This window comes from Thrips palmi, unplaced genomic scaffold (genome assembly GCF_012932325.1).
Source record: "Thrips palmi isolate BJ-2018 unplaced genomic scaffold, TpBJ-2018v1 HiC_scaffold_18, whole genome shotgun sequence".
NCBI classification, from domain to species: Eukaryota; Metazoa; Arthropoda; class Insecta; order Thysanoptera; family Thripidae; genus Thrips; species Thrips palmi.
In genome coordinates this window covers 20,595,756-20,609,465 of record NW_023144627.1, presented here as the reverse complement: position 1 = coordinate 20,609,465, position 13,710 = coordinate 20,595,756, and the positions used below count along the sequence as shown (strand labels likewise).

Here is a 13,710-nt window from a genome sequence, read left to right as displayed (position 1 = left end):
GGGGCGTGGCGGGCGGTGGCGGGGCGTGGCGGGGCGTGGCGGGGCGTGGGCGGGGCGGGGCGTGGCGGGGCGTGGCGGGGGGGCGGGGCGGGCGTGGCGGGGCGGGGCGGGGCGGGGCGCGGCGGGGCGTGGCGGGGCGGAAGTCCAGAACGCGATTGATTCCATTGACGTCCGGAAATGGGCCCATCGTTTTCGCACAGCCCCGTGGCGTGTCCGCGCGGTGCTCGCGCCGCACTTAGCGCAGCCACGCCGCGGCCGGATCGGTGGGGCGTTGCGTCAGCGCGTCAGCGAGAGTCGCTCTGTCTCTCTCGCACCCACACGGAACGCCCCGTGAGTGCGAGAGAGACGGGGCGACGATGGAAAATCAGAGAACACGGAAAATGCGAGGGAACATGCGGGTCGGTTGTTACATTTATGTTTTTAACAAAGTTATGATGAATGAAAAATTCCTTGTAAATGTTGATTGGAGCAGAAACTCCTTTAAAAAAAAAGGTTAGTTTTTTTTTAAATATCAGAAGTCGATTTTTTTTGGTACACTAGACCAAGTTGGTGCCTCTCGATTCAGTTTTCCTTCGCGCCGATGCCGAGTCTTTGTGGTTTGGCTTTGCGTGAATTTATTTCCGGACGACACCGCAGTCCAACCACCCACCTTCCCTTTCTGTCTGTCTGTCTGTCTGTCTGTCTGTCTGTCTGTCTGTCTATCTGTCTGTCTATCTGTCTGTCTGTCTGTCAGCCTGTCTGCCTGCCTGCCTGTCCGTCCGTCCGCCTTCCAGTGCAGTGCCGCGACTTTTCTCGCGAAGCGGAAGGGATCGCGTCCCGCAATGAGTTACGTGCTTTGTCGGGTGAATCATCATTAATCCGCCACTGTCACAGCTCGAGGATGAGGAAGCTAAAAAAGCGCGGAAGAACGTGAAAGTGGTCGGAATTATGCTGATCGTATACCCTGCTGCTTTGAGAGATTGAACTTCTCCCCTCCGCTACCAGAAACAAACTTTTTTGTCGTTACGGCTGTTGATTTTTTCTCTCTTCTGCCGCTACCGAAACTGGGGGGTCTGGATGCCTTTCGCCCAAATACCCGCTTTAAATGCAAATTTAGTCATGGTGGCCATACTGCCTTTCTCCGTGCGAGCGTGTAGTCGCCACGCTCGGTGCGCAGGGGAAGCCTCAAATCAGAAGGCCTTATCATGCCGCTGGACTACGCGTCGCTAACGGTTTCCATGCGTCTCACAGTGGGCCAGAAGACCGGTGGAGGCGGACAAAACTCTAGACGCGTTTTTAGCTCCAGAGTCGCTAAGCAGGGCTCACACGTTCGCTTCGAGGCCCATTCAGTGACTCTGGAGCTCAAAACGCGTCTAGAGTTTTAGCCGCCTTTGCCGGTATTCTGGCCCACTGTGCGTTATGTTCGTACTCTTTTCGTGATGTCTTTGATGTTTGCCGAACGGTGATGCACAAAAACGGACTGTGAAAAGATAATGAGGTGGAGAAACGGCGGATGGATGTAGGGAAAAAGGCGAGGAAAAGGTGAACCAAATTGGCACAAAAAGAGAAGCTTGAAAAGGAATGGAACAGGAAGTGGAGAGGATCGGGCTGTGTGCACGCTCACGCTCCGTGGTGCCCGGCGCTCCGTGGAGCCCCGTGGAGCCACTGGTCAAGACTGCAGGGCGTTAGGGTCTGCCGCTCATGTGGGTGTGGGGCAGTGGAAGGGGGTGCAAGGGGTCAAGTGCACCACACAGTGGCGGCCAGAAGACCGCTGGCGGCGGCGGTCAAAACCCCGAACGCGTTTTGAGCTCCAGAGTCGCCAAATGGGACTCGAACCGAACGTGTGACCCCACCAATGGATTGTTCTCCGAACGAGGAATCCATTGGTTGTGGTCAAACGTTCGGTTCGAGTCCCATTCAGCGACTCTGGAGCTCAAAATGCGTCTAATTTAAAAACCTGTCCCGCGTTTCCCGGACGTGTAGTATGCAAGACGGGCAGGGCGAGGCGGTGGCCATGCAGTGGCCGTAACCCAGCCAGGCATAAAGGACGGCGAGAAGCAGAGCGTTCACCCCGTTTGTGTGTCCGGAGCCTCGCGAGCCTCGCTAGCCTAGCCTCGCTGCTTCGCTAGCAGCCGGAACACGGTCCGAGGACTTTCTCGTGAACGGTTTGACGCGGTGTCCGCTGTGCCTGGCTGTGCCTGGCTTTGCCGGGCACAGTCGTCTTCCCGAGAGTTGTCCTCACGCCAAAACGCTCGATGCGTTTTGAGCTCCAGAGTCGCCAAACAGGACTCGAACCGAACGTGTGACCCCACCAATGGATTGCTCTCCGAACGAGGAATCCATTGGTGAGGTCACACGTTCGGTTCGAGTACTGCTTAGCCACTCTGCAGTTTTCTCGCCAGCACCTGCGCGAGGACAACAGGTTACCTCAACTTAGTCTCCGCGCGATACCTCGGTCCACTCGCCATAATGTCGAAGCAGTGCGTTGAGCAGAGCATCGATTATGATAATAGTGGCGGATAAATTTATCGCCGGGGTGCCTTTTACGGTGCCGTGTTATTGCTGCCGAGCGACTGGCGGCCTGAAGGTCATTTCGCACGCACACCCTGCACGCGTGCACCACGCCACTGTAGGCTGCGTCCGGAACGCGGACTTCAATCAATTAGGCAGCGACGTGCGGAAAGGGACGGTCGCGCTCTGCTCGCGGAGAAACACCGTTTCGGACCGGAAGGGCTGAAATTTTAAGCTCACTACAGATGAAAAATGCGTTTTATGGCGAGGCGAACCAGTTTGGAGGAAATTTCGACCACCATTCATCATTCATTCATTCATTCATTCATTCATTCATTCATTCATTCATTCATTCATTCATTCATTCACTCACTCACTCACTCACTCACTCACTCACTCACTCACTCACTCACTCACTCATTCGGCGGTAGAGAACACGCCGCGTTGCCTACGACGAGTCGGCCTTAAAGATAATAGGACAAGGAGGAAGAGGGAAAGGACGTCCATAAGTAAAAGAGGAAGAGGGAAAAGAAGGAGAAGAAGAAGCGGGAAAGAAGACCACTGCGACCGGACGCGGTGCAAGGATAGGCGACGCCCATTGCGTGCGCGTGCCTTGCAGTGGCGTGGCTTGCAGTGGCGTGGCGTGCCGCGGAACCATTCCGTGCCCTCCGCACGCACGAGTCCGTGCCGTGCCGTGCCCTGCCATTGCACTTGGTGGACGGTCGGTGTTTTCACGGTGCGCTAGAGCGCGCCAGTGGGCGGCACTGCAGACCGATTCCGAGAGACTGTCTCCCTCGCACCGCCACGGCACGGTCCGTGAGTGCGAGAGAGACAGAGCGCCTTGCGAAGACGCACAGTGGGCCAGAAGACCGGTGGAGGCGGACAAAATCCCGGACGCGTTTTGAGCTCCAGAGTCGCTGAATGGGACTCGAACCGACCGTGTGACCCCACCAATGGATTGCTCTCCGAACGAGGAATCCATTGGTGGGGGTCACACGTTCAGTTCGAGTCCTGCTTAGCGATTCTGGAGCTCAAAACGCGTCTGGAGTTTTGGCCGCCTCCACCGGCCTTCTGGCCCACTGTGCGACGCAGCGGTACCTCCGGTCCCCCGCGATCGGAAACTGCAGTGGCGTGGCCGACGTGGCCGAGGCTCCGAGGCGGTGGCTGACTTCCAGGAGGAGGGGGATCGCTGTCCTACGGCTTCTGATGGCTGGGTAACCCTAGAGTTTCCGGCCTCCCCTCCCCCTCGTCCTTTTTCTGACGAAATGGTCAATGGGTGGCCGTTGCCCTGCGACAGGCGGCGACGGGGCCCTTCTAGCTACTCGTAAAGGGAACCCTTTTCTGCTCAATTTCGCAGCGAGCGAGTTTTTGACCGCGAAGCGGACTCTGCAAACTCAACAGTGTACTCAGTACACTCTCTTTAGAGTGTACTCATGAGTACACTATCTTTAGCGTGTACTCATGAGTACACTCTCTTCAGCGTGTACTCACAAGTACACTCCCACGAACGTGTACTCAGCTGCATGAATTGTGCCGACTTAAGCACACTCTCGTTAGAGTGTACTCAGGTAAGCACACTTTCGTTAGAGTGTACTCAGCTAAGCACACTTTCGTTAGAGTGTACTCAGCTGAGCACACTCTCACAGGAGTGTGCTTATGAGTACACTCCAAATAGAGTGTACTGAGCACTCTGTACAGTTTGCAGAGGAGGCCCTTGAGTTTGTGCCCCGCAGGGGGAAGCTTGAATTTTCAGCCTTCTCTCTCTCTCTCTCTCTCTCTCTCTCTCTCTCTCTCTCTCTCTCTCTCTCTCTCTCTATCTTCTCTCTCTCTCTCTCTCTCTCTCTCTCTCTCTCTCTCTCTCTCCCTCTCTCTCTCTCCCTCTCTCTCCCTCTCTCTCTCTCTGTTGGTCCGGCTGAGTGTGATGTTCGCGTGACGTGCCACTAAGTGAGATACATTAGTTAGACCTGTCGTTATCACTGCTCCTATTTTTTTTGCTTCGCTAACTCGGCGCGCGCATGGCATGTTAATCACAGTGGGCCAACGAGATGCCAATAGGAGGAACGAAAAAAAAAATTAACTCTCCGAGGAAAAGAGCGAAGATTGCTTTCGTATTCGAGATCCCACTTTGCGTGGTGTCTCCATTATTTTTGTCGTGAGCCCCATTTGGCTTCGGGACCTTTTTTTTACCTGTGTTTAGCTGATCGAAGAGGCTTTCCCAAATCTGTGTGTGCGTGCGTGTGTGAGTGAGGGGGGGGGCATCGGGAACCACAATGGCGGCCCAATCACAGAGATTTCGCCACCGCGTCCAATCCGGTGGCTCCGGATAAAAAATCACAGCGCGTCTCCTTTTCCGTCGCGATGCCAACAAACACCACCACACTAGCGGGCCTCGCCCTGTCTCTCTCGCACTCGCGGGGCGTTCCGCGAGGGTGCGAGAGAGACAGAGCGACGCCCGACCCACGCGTCGAACGGCCGAACTCACTTGAAGGCTTCCAGCTTCGGTCAACTATTCCATTTTTCGGCTGTCAAATATACCTTCCCGTTTGGTGGCGCCCGGCCGCACCAGACGTTCCGACACTCGGACTAACGACCACCGGGACGCCCTGCCCACGGGTGGCCGCCACGCCACGCCACGCCACGCCACGCCTCGCCACGACACGCCCACGCAAGGACGGGCCTCGGATGTCTCGCCGGTGCTCGAAGGGTTTCAACACGATTAGAGGAACGACCTGCTTACGTGGAAAAAGAAATCGGTTGCCGGCACCGCCAGGACGGCCAGGACGGCCAGGACGAGGAGGAGGATGGCTTGCCGCACGAGGATGATCGTTTTCCGGTCGACCTGCACTGCGAAAAGTTTACAGTGGGGCAGGCGGGCAGAACACCAGACGCGTTTTGAGCTCCAGAGTCGCGAAATGGGACTCGAACCGAACGAGTGACCCCACCGATGGCTTTCTCGTTCGGAGAGCAATCCATTGGTGGGGTCACACGTTCGGTTCGAGTCCCGTTTAGCGACTCTGGAGCTCAAAACGCGTCTCGAGTTCTGCGCCGGCCTTCAGGCAAGTCCACTGTGCGCGGCGGCGAGGCGAGCTCCGAGCACTCCGAGTGATTAAAAGGGAATCCCGCGAGGCTGTCGTGACGCTGCCGCTACACTGTTACAGGCCGCGCCGTAACGGGCGCATCTCGTGTGACGTCTTCGGCCGAAGGTGTGAAGCACGCCGTGCCGTGCCGCGCCGCGCCACGCTCGCGGTTCGCACGCACTGAAGCACGCCATCCCATCTCACACACCTCGCACTGCCTCACTAGTTGGTTGCCCCTCAGGCGACCGGTAAAGTGCCCGCCTCACACACACACACACACACACACACACACACACACAAACACACACACACACACCAACATACACACACACACACACACACACACACACGCAGCAGGCCAAGTTTGCTCTGGAGCTTTTGGAGAGCCCCGCCCCCTCACCCCTTAAGTGCCTCGGACAGGAAGTCTCCGTTCTGAAGTGGGCGAAGTTCGCCTTCTGGAGGTCTCTGCGCACTCCAGTGCGTACCTGGACGGTCCCACCAATGGATTGCTCTCCGAACGAGCAATCCATTGGTGGGGTCACACGTTCAGTTCGAGTCCCATTTAGCGACTCTGGAGCTCAAAACGCGTCTAGGGTCTCGGGCACCTCCACCGGTTTTCTGGCAAATCCACCGTGCGAAGTCAAGTGCCGAGCAAGTTTCCGTGGCAAGGCCTCGCGCCTACCGCCTTTGCTGTAAGTAAGCGAAATCAATTACCGGCCCCAGGGCCGGTTAGCCCCGCCAGGGCTGGCAGGCAGGCAGGCAACGTCACACTGCAAATTTATCTGCCGGACCTGTTTCGTCACTGAGGCCGGCCATTTTCTAGTGGCGCGGCGCCGCGGCGTTGAGGCGAGAAATGTGAACGATGAGTCACTCTGTGGCTATTAGAACGCAACGAGTGGACTTGCAGTGTGCTTGCATCACGCACTGCCTGCCTGGCTCTGCCTCCGTCGTGCCGTACCGAACGGCGGGTCGCTCTGTCTCTCTCGCACCCCTACGAGCCGCCCCGCGAGTGCGAGAGAGACAGAGCGAGGCTCGGCGGGGAGGCTGTTCTTGTCTGTGCCCTTCTCGACCCTGTCGCTCGTCCTCCTCTCGAATTTTTCACGCGCGCTCGCTAAAAAGTCAAAGGTCGCCATACGACCTTGTGCACCTGCACTGTTAGAAATTAGCTCCGAAATTTTATGGAGAAAAACCCTATAATCACGTTCATGGAGACTCCATTCATTTTCCATTTTTTTTCGGAGAGATTTTCTCAGGGTTTATACAGATGTTCTTTGGAGCATTCCTTGGGTCCAGATAGGAGGTAAAATGCAAGTCTTTTCTCAGATATATTAAAGAGGACTTCGCTGAAGCATTTTTCGGTCTGAAATGGTCAAAGAAGGGACAATCTCATTCGAGCTCATTTGACTTATATCCTGTAGCTTTCCCTTAATATTATGAAAACTGAGGTCAAGAAGTAGGGGTTCACCCTTCCCTCAATTTTTAACTGGTTGCAAACCTTTTTTTCGTGTTTTTGTGATAGTGCAGCATATATTTTTGTTCAAAATTCCGAAATTTTTCGGAGAAAGCCCAGAATTTGCATTTATGGAGAGCTCCATGCAGAAGTTTCGGAAAAACTCCATGATTTTTCCATTTTTTTTCGGAATTTTCTGACAGTGTGCCTGCAAGCTGAGGCTGCAATTTTTGCAGCGGGAGCAATAGGCATCGAAGGAGGAAAATTTTTGAAGATATTCCAGACTGTGTTTGCTGGGTGCGGGACGAGAACATTTTCAGCGAGCATAGTGTGACATTCTCAGCTGCGTTTGTGTTCCCCACCTGTCTGGTTCATTAGAACTTGATTAGAGATTGGTACAGCCCCGTGGTGTTGGAAGCCCCGCTGCGAGAGTGAGAGAGAGAGAGAGAGAGAGAGAGAGAGAGAGAGAGAGAGAGAGAGAGAGAGAGAGAGAGAGAGTCGTAGGTCATAAGAAGGGCGAGGGGAAAGGGGCTTCGTCAAAAGCAGAATGTCGCTGGCTGCTGCGGACTGTGTCGTCGCTCTGTCTCTCTCGCACGCGCACGGAGCGCCCCGCGAGTGCGAGAGAGACAGAGCGACGTTGCAGCGCCATAAAGGACGACAAGTGACCCGACGGTATGTGGGTCGACGCAGTCTGGACCACAATACCACTTTCACCCCAGATCCCCGCGATTTTGCGCGAAAACCAATGTCACTGGCGACTCGTCATTTCGTTCCATTGTCTTGCCCCCAAGGGATAGCCCAGCATCGCGTCGTGCCGTGACTGTCATTTTGACTTTGTTTTTAACGGCAGTGTGTCTTTTGATTTTGTTCCAGGCGATCCGATGCCGCGAGAGGGGACCAAGCGAGGCCACTGCCCGCCCCACGGACCTGAAACGTGAACAAGGTAACACCATTTCGGCCACTCAGAGAGAGAGAGAGAGAGAGAGAGAGAGAGAGAGAGAGAGAGAGAGAGAGAGAGAGAGAGAGAGAGAGCGCGATGAAAGCATATCGCGAGGTGCAGTTTGGTATCAGTCTGCAGCACTCTATGTGATCAGCGGCAGGACTTGATGGGCGTGTGTGTGTGTGAGTGAGTGTGTGTGTGTGTGTGTGTGTGTGTGTGAGAGAGAGAGAGAGAGAGAGAGAGAGAGAGAGAAAGAGAGAGAGACTGGGTGTTAAGCACGGCGGAAACCGCAGCGCTACGCCACTGGTCGGTGGTCGGTGTGTTAAAGTGCTTGTTGTGCCACCGGCGTTCGAAACAGTGCCGCGCCACGCGTGCGAGCGGCGAGCACGCGTGCCAGTGTACCAACGAGACGGGGCGTGCGTGCACTTCGGGAATCCGACCGAAGCCTTGATCTAGTTCGATGTATCGATACGTATTTCGGGGCCGGGACGAGGCCGAGATAAGATTCGCCAGCAGGGTCGGTCGTTGGCACGCTGCACAGTGGGCCAGAAGACCGGCGGAGGCGGCCAAAACTCTAGTCGCGTTTTGAGCTCTGGAGTCGCTAACTGAGGCTCGAACCTAACGTCTGACCCCACCAATGGATTGCTCTCCGAACGAGGAATCCGTGGGTGGGGTCACACGTTCGGTTCGAGTCCCATTTAGCGACTCTGGAGCTCAAAACGCGTCTAGAGTTTTGGCCCACTATGCGCTGCTTCAGGTGGCCCGAGCGATAAAGCTCTGCACTTGCCGGGCTGCTATTGAGTGCGAGAGGAGCGCCTGCAGAGAGCAGGGTAGGCAATGCAGTGTACAGGCGCCAAGCGGGTTGCCTACCCGGAGGACTTCTTCTGCGCAGTGCGTGTGACGTGTGTGCCGAAACAGACGCAAGGGTCTTCGTCCCTTCCCCCCTCATTGGTCACGTAATGCGGTTAGCCGGGGCTGACACTGATTCTGCAGCGTTAGTGGGTTGGCGATACTAGCGCCCCGGGCGGCACGGCACGGCACGGCGGTGCCTCCTTTGGGCAACTCACCTTTCCTTTCGCTTACGTCACACACACACACACAAACACACACACACACTCGCACAGTGAGTGTGAGCGCTGCTTAACGAGTCGGATGAGCCGAAAATGCAAACAATGGGATTGGGCCGGCGTGGTCGGCGAGGCGTGCAGGCAGAGCTCCGGAACGAGAAGCAAACCAGTCCATCCCACCGCATTCGGGTGCCGGCCGCGTCCCGTGGAGGGATTAGTCCCTGTCGCGCCAAGCGACGCCAAATATCTTTTATTCCCTCGGACGTCTCGGCTTCCATCGGCGTTTCGGGGTTCCCTTCGAGTGGCGTGCTTCCGTTTTGTCCGCGGCTTGGCGGCGTGGGCCGCCAGACTTGCCAGACGCCGCCCAGCGCCCCAGCGTGCGCGCCAGCGCTACCGGGCGGCCTTGGGGGGAATAGGTAAAGACGAGGACGAGGCTGAGGCGTTGCTGAAGCGCTGCTGAAGCAACGCCAGGACATTACGGCCGGACCTCCCAACTAGAGATGCAAATTTTCCGGAAACTTTCAAAGGGTCGGAAAAAAACCGGAAAAGTTGGAAAAAAACCCAGAAAATTTGGAAAAAAAGGAAAAATAGGAAAAATTAGTTTTTAAGCACTATGAACATGAAACCTACCACTTTTGTGCTTTTTTACAACTTTACCTATACTGACAACCCGAGATTAACAACAGCAAGCTCAAAAAACGCACGAGAAGGAGTCATAACAGGGTATAAGTAGTTTGAGTGCACTCAGAATCGTGTTCACAGTAGGGTTAAAGGTATGCTTTTAGCCTACTTTCAGGCGAAATGCCCGACTTTTTGCCTACTTTTCAGGCTGAATCTTTCCAATTTTTCCGAGGCCAGGGAAAAAAACGGAAAAAAACACTGTTTTTTTCCAATGTTTCCGGAAACTTTCCGGGCATTTTCATCCCTACTCCCAACCGCCTTGGGAAAAAAGGTCACTTTTCTCGAAAATCGCAAAAAATTGTTAGGCCCCAGTAAGCGCGCTCAGCACCGCAACTTTACAGTGCCCTTGTCGTTGTTTGACTCCAAGTGTTGTTTGTTTCTTTCGCAGATGCGACTGTTCAGAAGACGGTGCTCGGACCCCTCGCCGCAGTTGGTGTCGCTCGCGCCGCTCCACTGCGATGGCGAGGGCCCGCCCCTGCCGCTGGTGCCCCCCGCCCCCGCCGCCCCCCGCGGGGGCGTGCCTGTGGGCCCCGTGGGCGTGCCGCGAGGGGGCCGCTCCTCGCCCAGCACCCCCACCAGGGGCTCGCCCAAGCTGCCGCGCAAGGGTGAGTACCGCGGCCGAAGACGCGTGCAGAGCCCCAGAGGCGCTTAATGGGACTCGAACCGAACGTGTGACCCCACCAATGGATTCCTCATTCGGAGAGCAATCCATTGGTGGGGTCACACGTGCGGTTCGAGTCCCGTTTAGTGACTCCAGCAGTAAGACTCTGACTAACGCTCCGTGCTTGCTGGCTTGCAGGGCTGTCGACCTGGGGCAAGCGCGTGGGCCAGAAGTGGGACTCCCTGAAGCGGTCCGACTCGAGCGAGCTGCTGGCCGCGGCGCCAGGACGCCGACGACACTGGTCGCCGCACAAGCCGGCGGGCGGCACCGCGACCTCGCCGTCGACGACGCCCTCCATGAACGGCATCACGGCGCCGCGCGCCAAGCGCATCTCCCGCGTCGAGTCGCTGCGCAACCTGTTCGCGCGCTCCGAGCACAAGTACACCACCAGCGCGTACACGGCCAAGGCCGACAGGGCCGCCAAGGCGCCGCCGAGGCCGCGGCTGCAGGCCTCTCCCGCCCCCGCGAGCGCCGCCAAGGACAACAGCGAGTGGGTGAAGGAGGAGTGCCAGCGGGGGCTGGCGGACCTGTACGAACAGGACAGCCTGCTGCTGGGGCCAGGCGCGGGGCGGCCGCCGCCCTCCGCGCCGCGAAGACGCCCGCCGCCGAGCCAGAGCAGCCACAGCCAGGACCCCATCGCGCTGCTGGAGCGGCTCCTCGGCGGCGGCTCGGGGTCCGCGTCGGGGGCGGCCGCGGGGGCGGGGCTGGGCGCGCTCAGCTACGACGACCTGCTCAGCGCCGTGCGCGCGCTGGCCAGCGAGACGGACCCGGAGCGACTGCGGTACGCCGCCCTGCTCAGCCTGTGGCAGCTCGACGACGACCCCGAGGACCGCGACGTGGAGTCCGAGGCCGCGCACCGCGGCCACGCCGCCCGCCTGTCCGTGCTGGCGGAGGAGACGCCCTCGTCGGGCGGCCGGACGCCGGAGCGGAGTAACAGCGCGGCGTCGGACCGGACGTCGGCGCACAAGCGGCGCCACAACTCCGTCACCGAGTGCCCCGGGGCCGCGCCGGCGCCGGGGCTGGCCGGCCGCCTCAGGACCAGCTCCTCCAGCTGCGAGAACCTGCTGCACTCCGGCGGAGCGGCCAACGGCCACGCCAACGGGCACGCCGCCGCGCAGCCGCAGCTGTCCGTCGACGACCTGTGCGTGTTCCTCAACAACCTGCTGCTCGTCAAGTCGGACGAGAGCGGCTACGAGAGCGACTCGACGCGCAACGGCTCCGAGTCACCAAGGGGCTCCATCCGCTCGGCCTCGGCCGCGGCCTCCACGACCTCCAGGCCGAGGCCGCCCGTCAGCCGCAGCGTGTCCAACACGTCCTCCGTGGTGGACTCCGTCGTGGAGGACGACGTGTTCCTGGAGGGCCAGCCGGCCGTCTCGCCCGGCAGCGACTGCTCCCCGGAGGACGGCGCGGCCGGCAGCAGCGCGCTGTTCGCGCGGAAGAGGGGCATCCGCCGCGGCGACGTCAAGACCCTCGGCATCCTGGGCAGCCGGCGGCCGCAGTCCCTGGCCTGCGACAGGTGGGTACACTGGGTGCGCCGGTACACTGGCCACGTGTCTGCAGTGCTAATGCCCCAACGCCACGCTGACTGTCCTCCAGGTGCAAGAGCAGCGTCGGCAGCAGCAGCAGCGAGGTGAGTGCGGCGAGCACCGTGAGCGCCGAGGCCGCCGACACGCGGACCGCGTCGCCCTCGCCGACACGCCCGCGGCCACTTACCCAGAGGTCAGTTTACTTACAGACGGCTGTTTTGAGTTGGGGAAGGAAAGTAGTTTTACCAGTGGGTGTTCTCGTTTTCCAGACTCGCGCCGCTAGGCCCGCGCAAGCCGCCCCCGCACTCCACCGGCCGCGGCCTGCACTCCATGCTGTCGCAGTCCACGCTGTCGCTCACCACCGTGTCCTCCGGGAGCGCCACGACGGCGTCCTCGACGGCGGGGGCGTACGGCAAGGAGTTCCGGACGATCCGCGTCAGCAAGGACGTGCGCGGCGACCTGGGCGTGCTCATCGAGCGAAAGGAGAGCGGGCCGGCCGGCCCCGCCAGCTACGTGGTGTCCGGCATCGAGACGGGCAGCGCCGTCTACCTGTAAGCGCCACTCTTACAGTGTGCCAGTGCACAGTGGGCTGGAAGACCGGCGCAGGCGGCCAAAACTCTAGACGCGTTTTGAGCTCCAGAGTCACTAAATAGGACTCGAACCGAACGTGTGACCCCACCAATGGACTCCTCGTGCGGAGAGCAATCCATTGGTGGGGTCACACGCTCGGTTCGAGGCCTGTCCGCTCCAAGGCGATCGATCCCTAACTTGAACTGTTTCCGTTCGCAGCGACGGCCGTCTTCGAGTGGGCGACGAGCTCGTCAAGGTCGGGGGGCGGCGCATGCGAGGGCTCACGCTGCAGGAGGCGCGCTCGGCGCTGAGGGCCTCGCCGCAGCAGGTGGAGCTGATCGTGGCCAGGACGCCGACGACGGAGCACGCGGAGCACGCGGAGCACTCCGACGACGCGGCCTCGGCCTCCGCGACGACGGCGACCTCGACGACGCCGGCGCCGTCCGCCGCGGAGGCCGGCAAGGTGACCGGCATGAGGAAGTTCTCCTACCGCACGGAGCAGGTACTTGTTTCGCGGTTTGCCTACCATTTTGGGGATTTGGAGTTGCGTTGTTTTCCTGACGTTGCTGCTGGCCTTGTCGCAGGTGACCCCGAGGAGGAAGGCGCACTCCACCAGCAGCACCGGCAGCACCGGCAGCAGCCCGGCGGCGTCCTCGAGCGGGGCGTCGTCGTCGTCCAGCGCCGCGTCCTCCACGTCGTCCACGGGCCATCCCCCCGCCCCCCTCCCCCACCCCCTCCCCCACCCCGTCCCCCGGCACGGCGGCCACGGCGGCCGCAGGGGCATCCTGGGCACGCTGCCCCGACGGCCCAAGTCCATGTCGATGAGCCTGTTCACCGTCATCTTCCAGAAGGGCTCGGGCCACAAGTCCCTCGGGTTCAGCATCGTCGGGGGCCAGGACTCCCCCAAGGGCAGCCTCGGCATCTTCATCAAGACCATCTTCGAGGCCGGCCAGGCGGCGGCGGAGGGCACGCTCAGAGAAGGTAATTTCATTTCTGATACCATTACGAAGTCAAACTAGACCTTAGGCACAGTACTTGATTAAAATATTTTTTTGTCAGGTGATGAAATTCTTGCGGTCAATGGCAATCCGCTCCAGGGCCTGACTCATTCGCAAGCTATCTCCGTATTCAAGGACATCAAGACAGGGTCTGTTCTCCTTCATGTCGGGAGAAGAGACCAGTTGCATAAAAGGTAATTTGTGTTACAACTTTACTTGTTTTTGGTGGCTATGAATTTTCTGCGCTGAT

The 13,710-nt window shown here is 58.9% G+C and overlaps 1 protein-coding gene across 1 annotated transcript in view; it reads left to right on the top strand.

Annotated features, from left to right (window-relative positions):
* Nucleotides 1-13,710, top strand: part of LOC117645129 (mucin-19-like) — a 58,953-nt gene that overhangs the window by 44,621 nt on the left and 622 nt on the right. The window contains exons 4-11 of the mRNA XM_034385092.1: nt 7,891-7,960; nt 10,094-10,310; nt 10,505-11,882; nt 11,963-12,085; nt 12,162-12,443; nt 12,682-12,964; nt 13,047-13,443; nt 13,522-13,654. Of these exons, the coding sequence (XP_034240983.1) occupies nt 10,094-10,310; nt 10,505-11,882; nt 11,963-12,085; nt 12,162-12,443; nt 12,682-12,964; nt 13,047-13,443; nt 13,522-13,654 (2,813 nt within the window). The 5' untranslated portion in view covers nt 7,891-7,960. The remainder of the gene's footprint in view (nt 1-7,890; nt 7,961-10,093; nt 10,311-10,504; nt 11,883-11,962; nt 12,086-12,161; nt 12,444-12,681; nt 12,965-13,046; nt 13,444-13,521; nt 13,655-13,710) is intronic.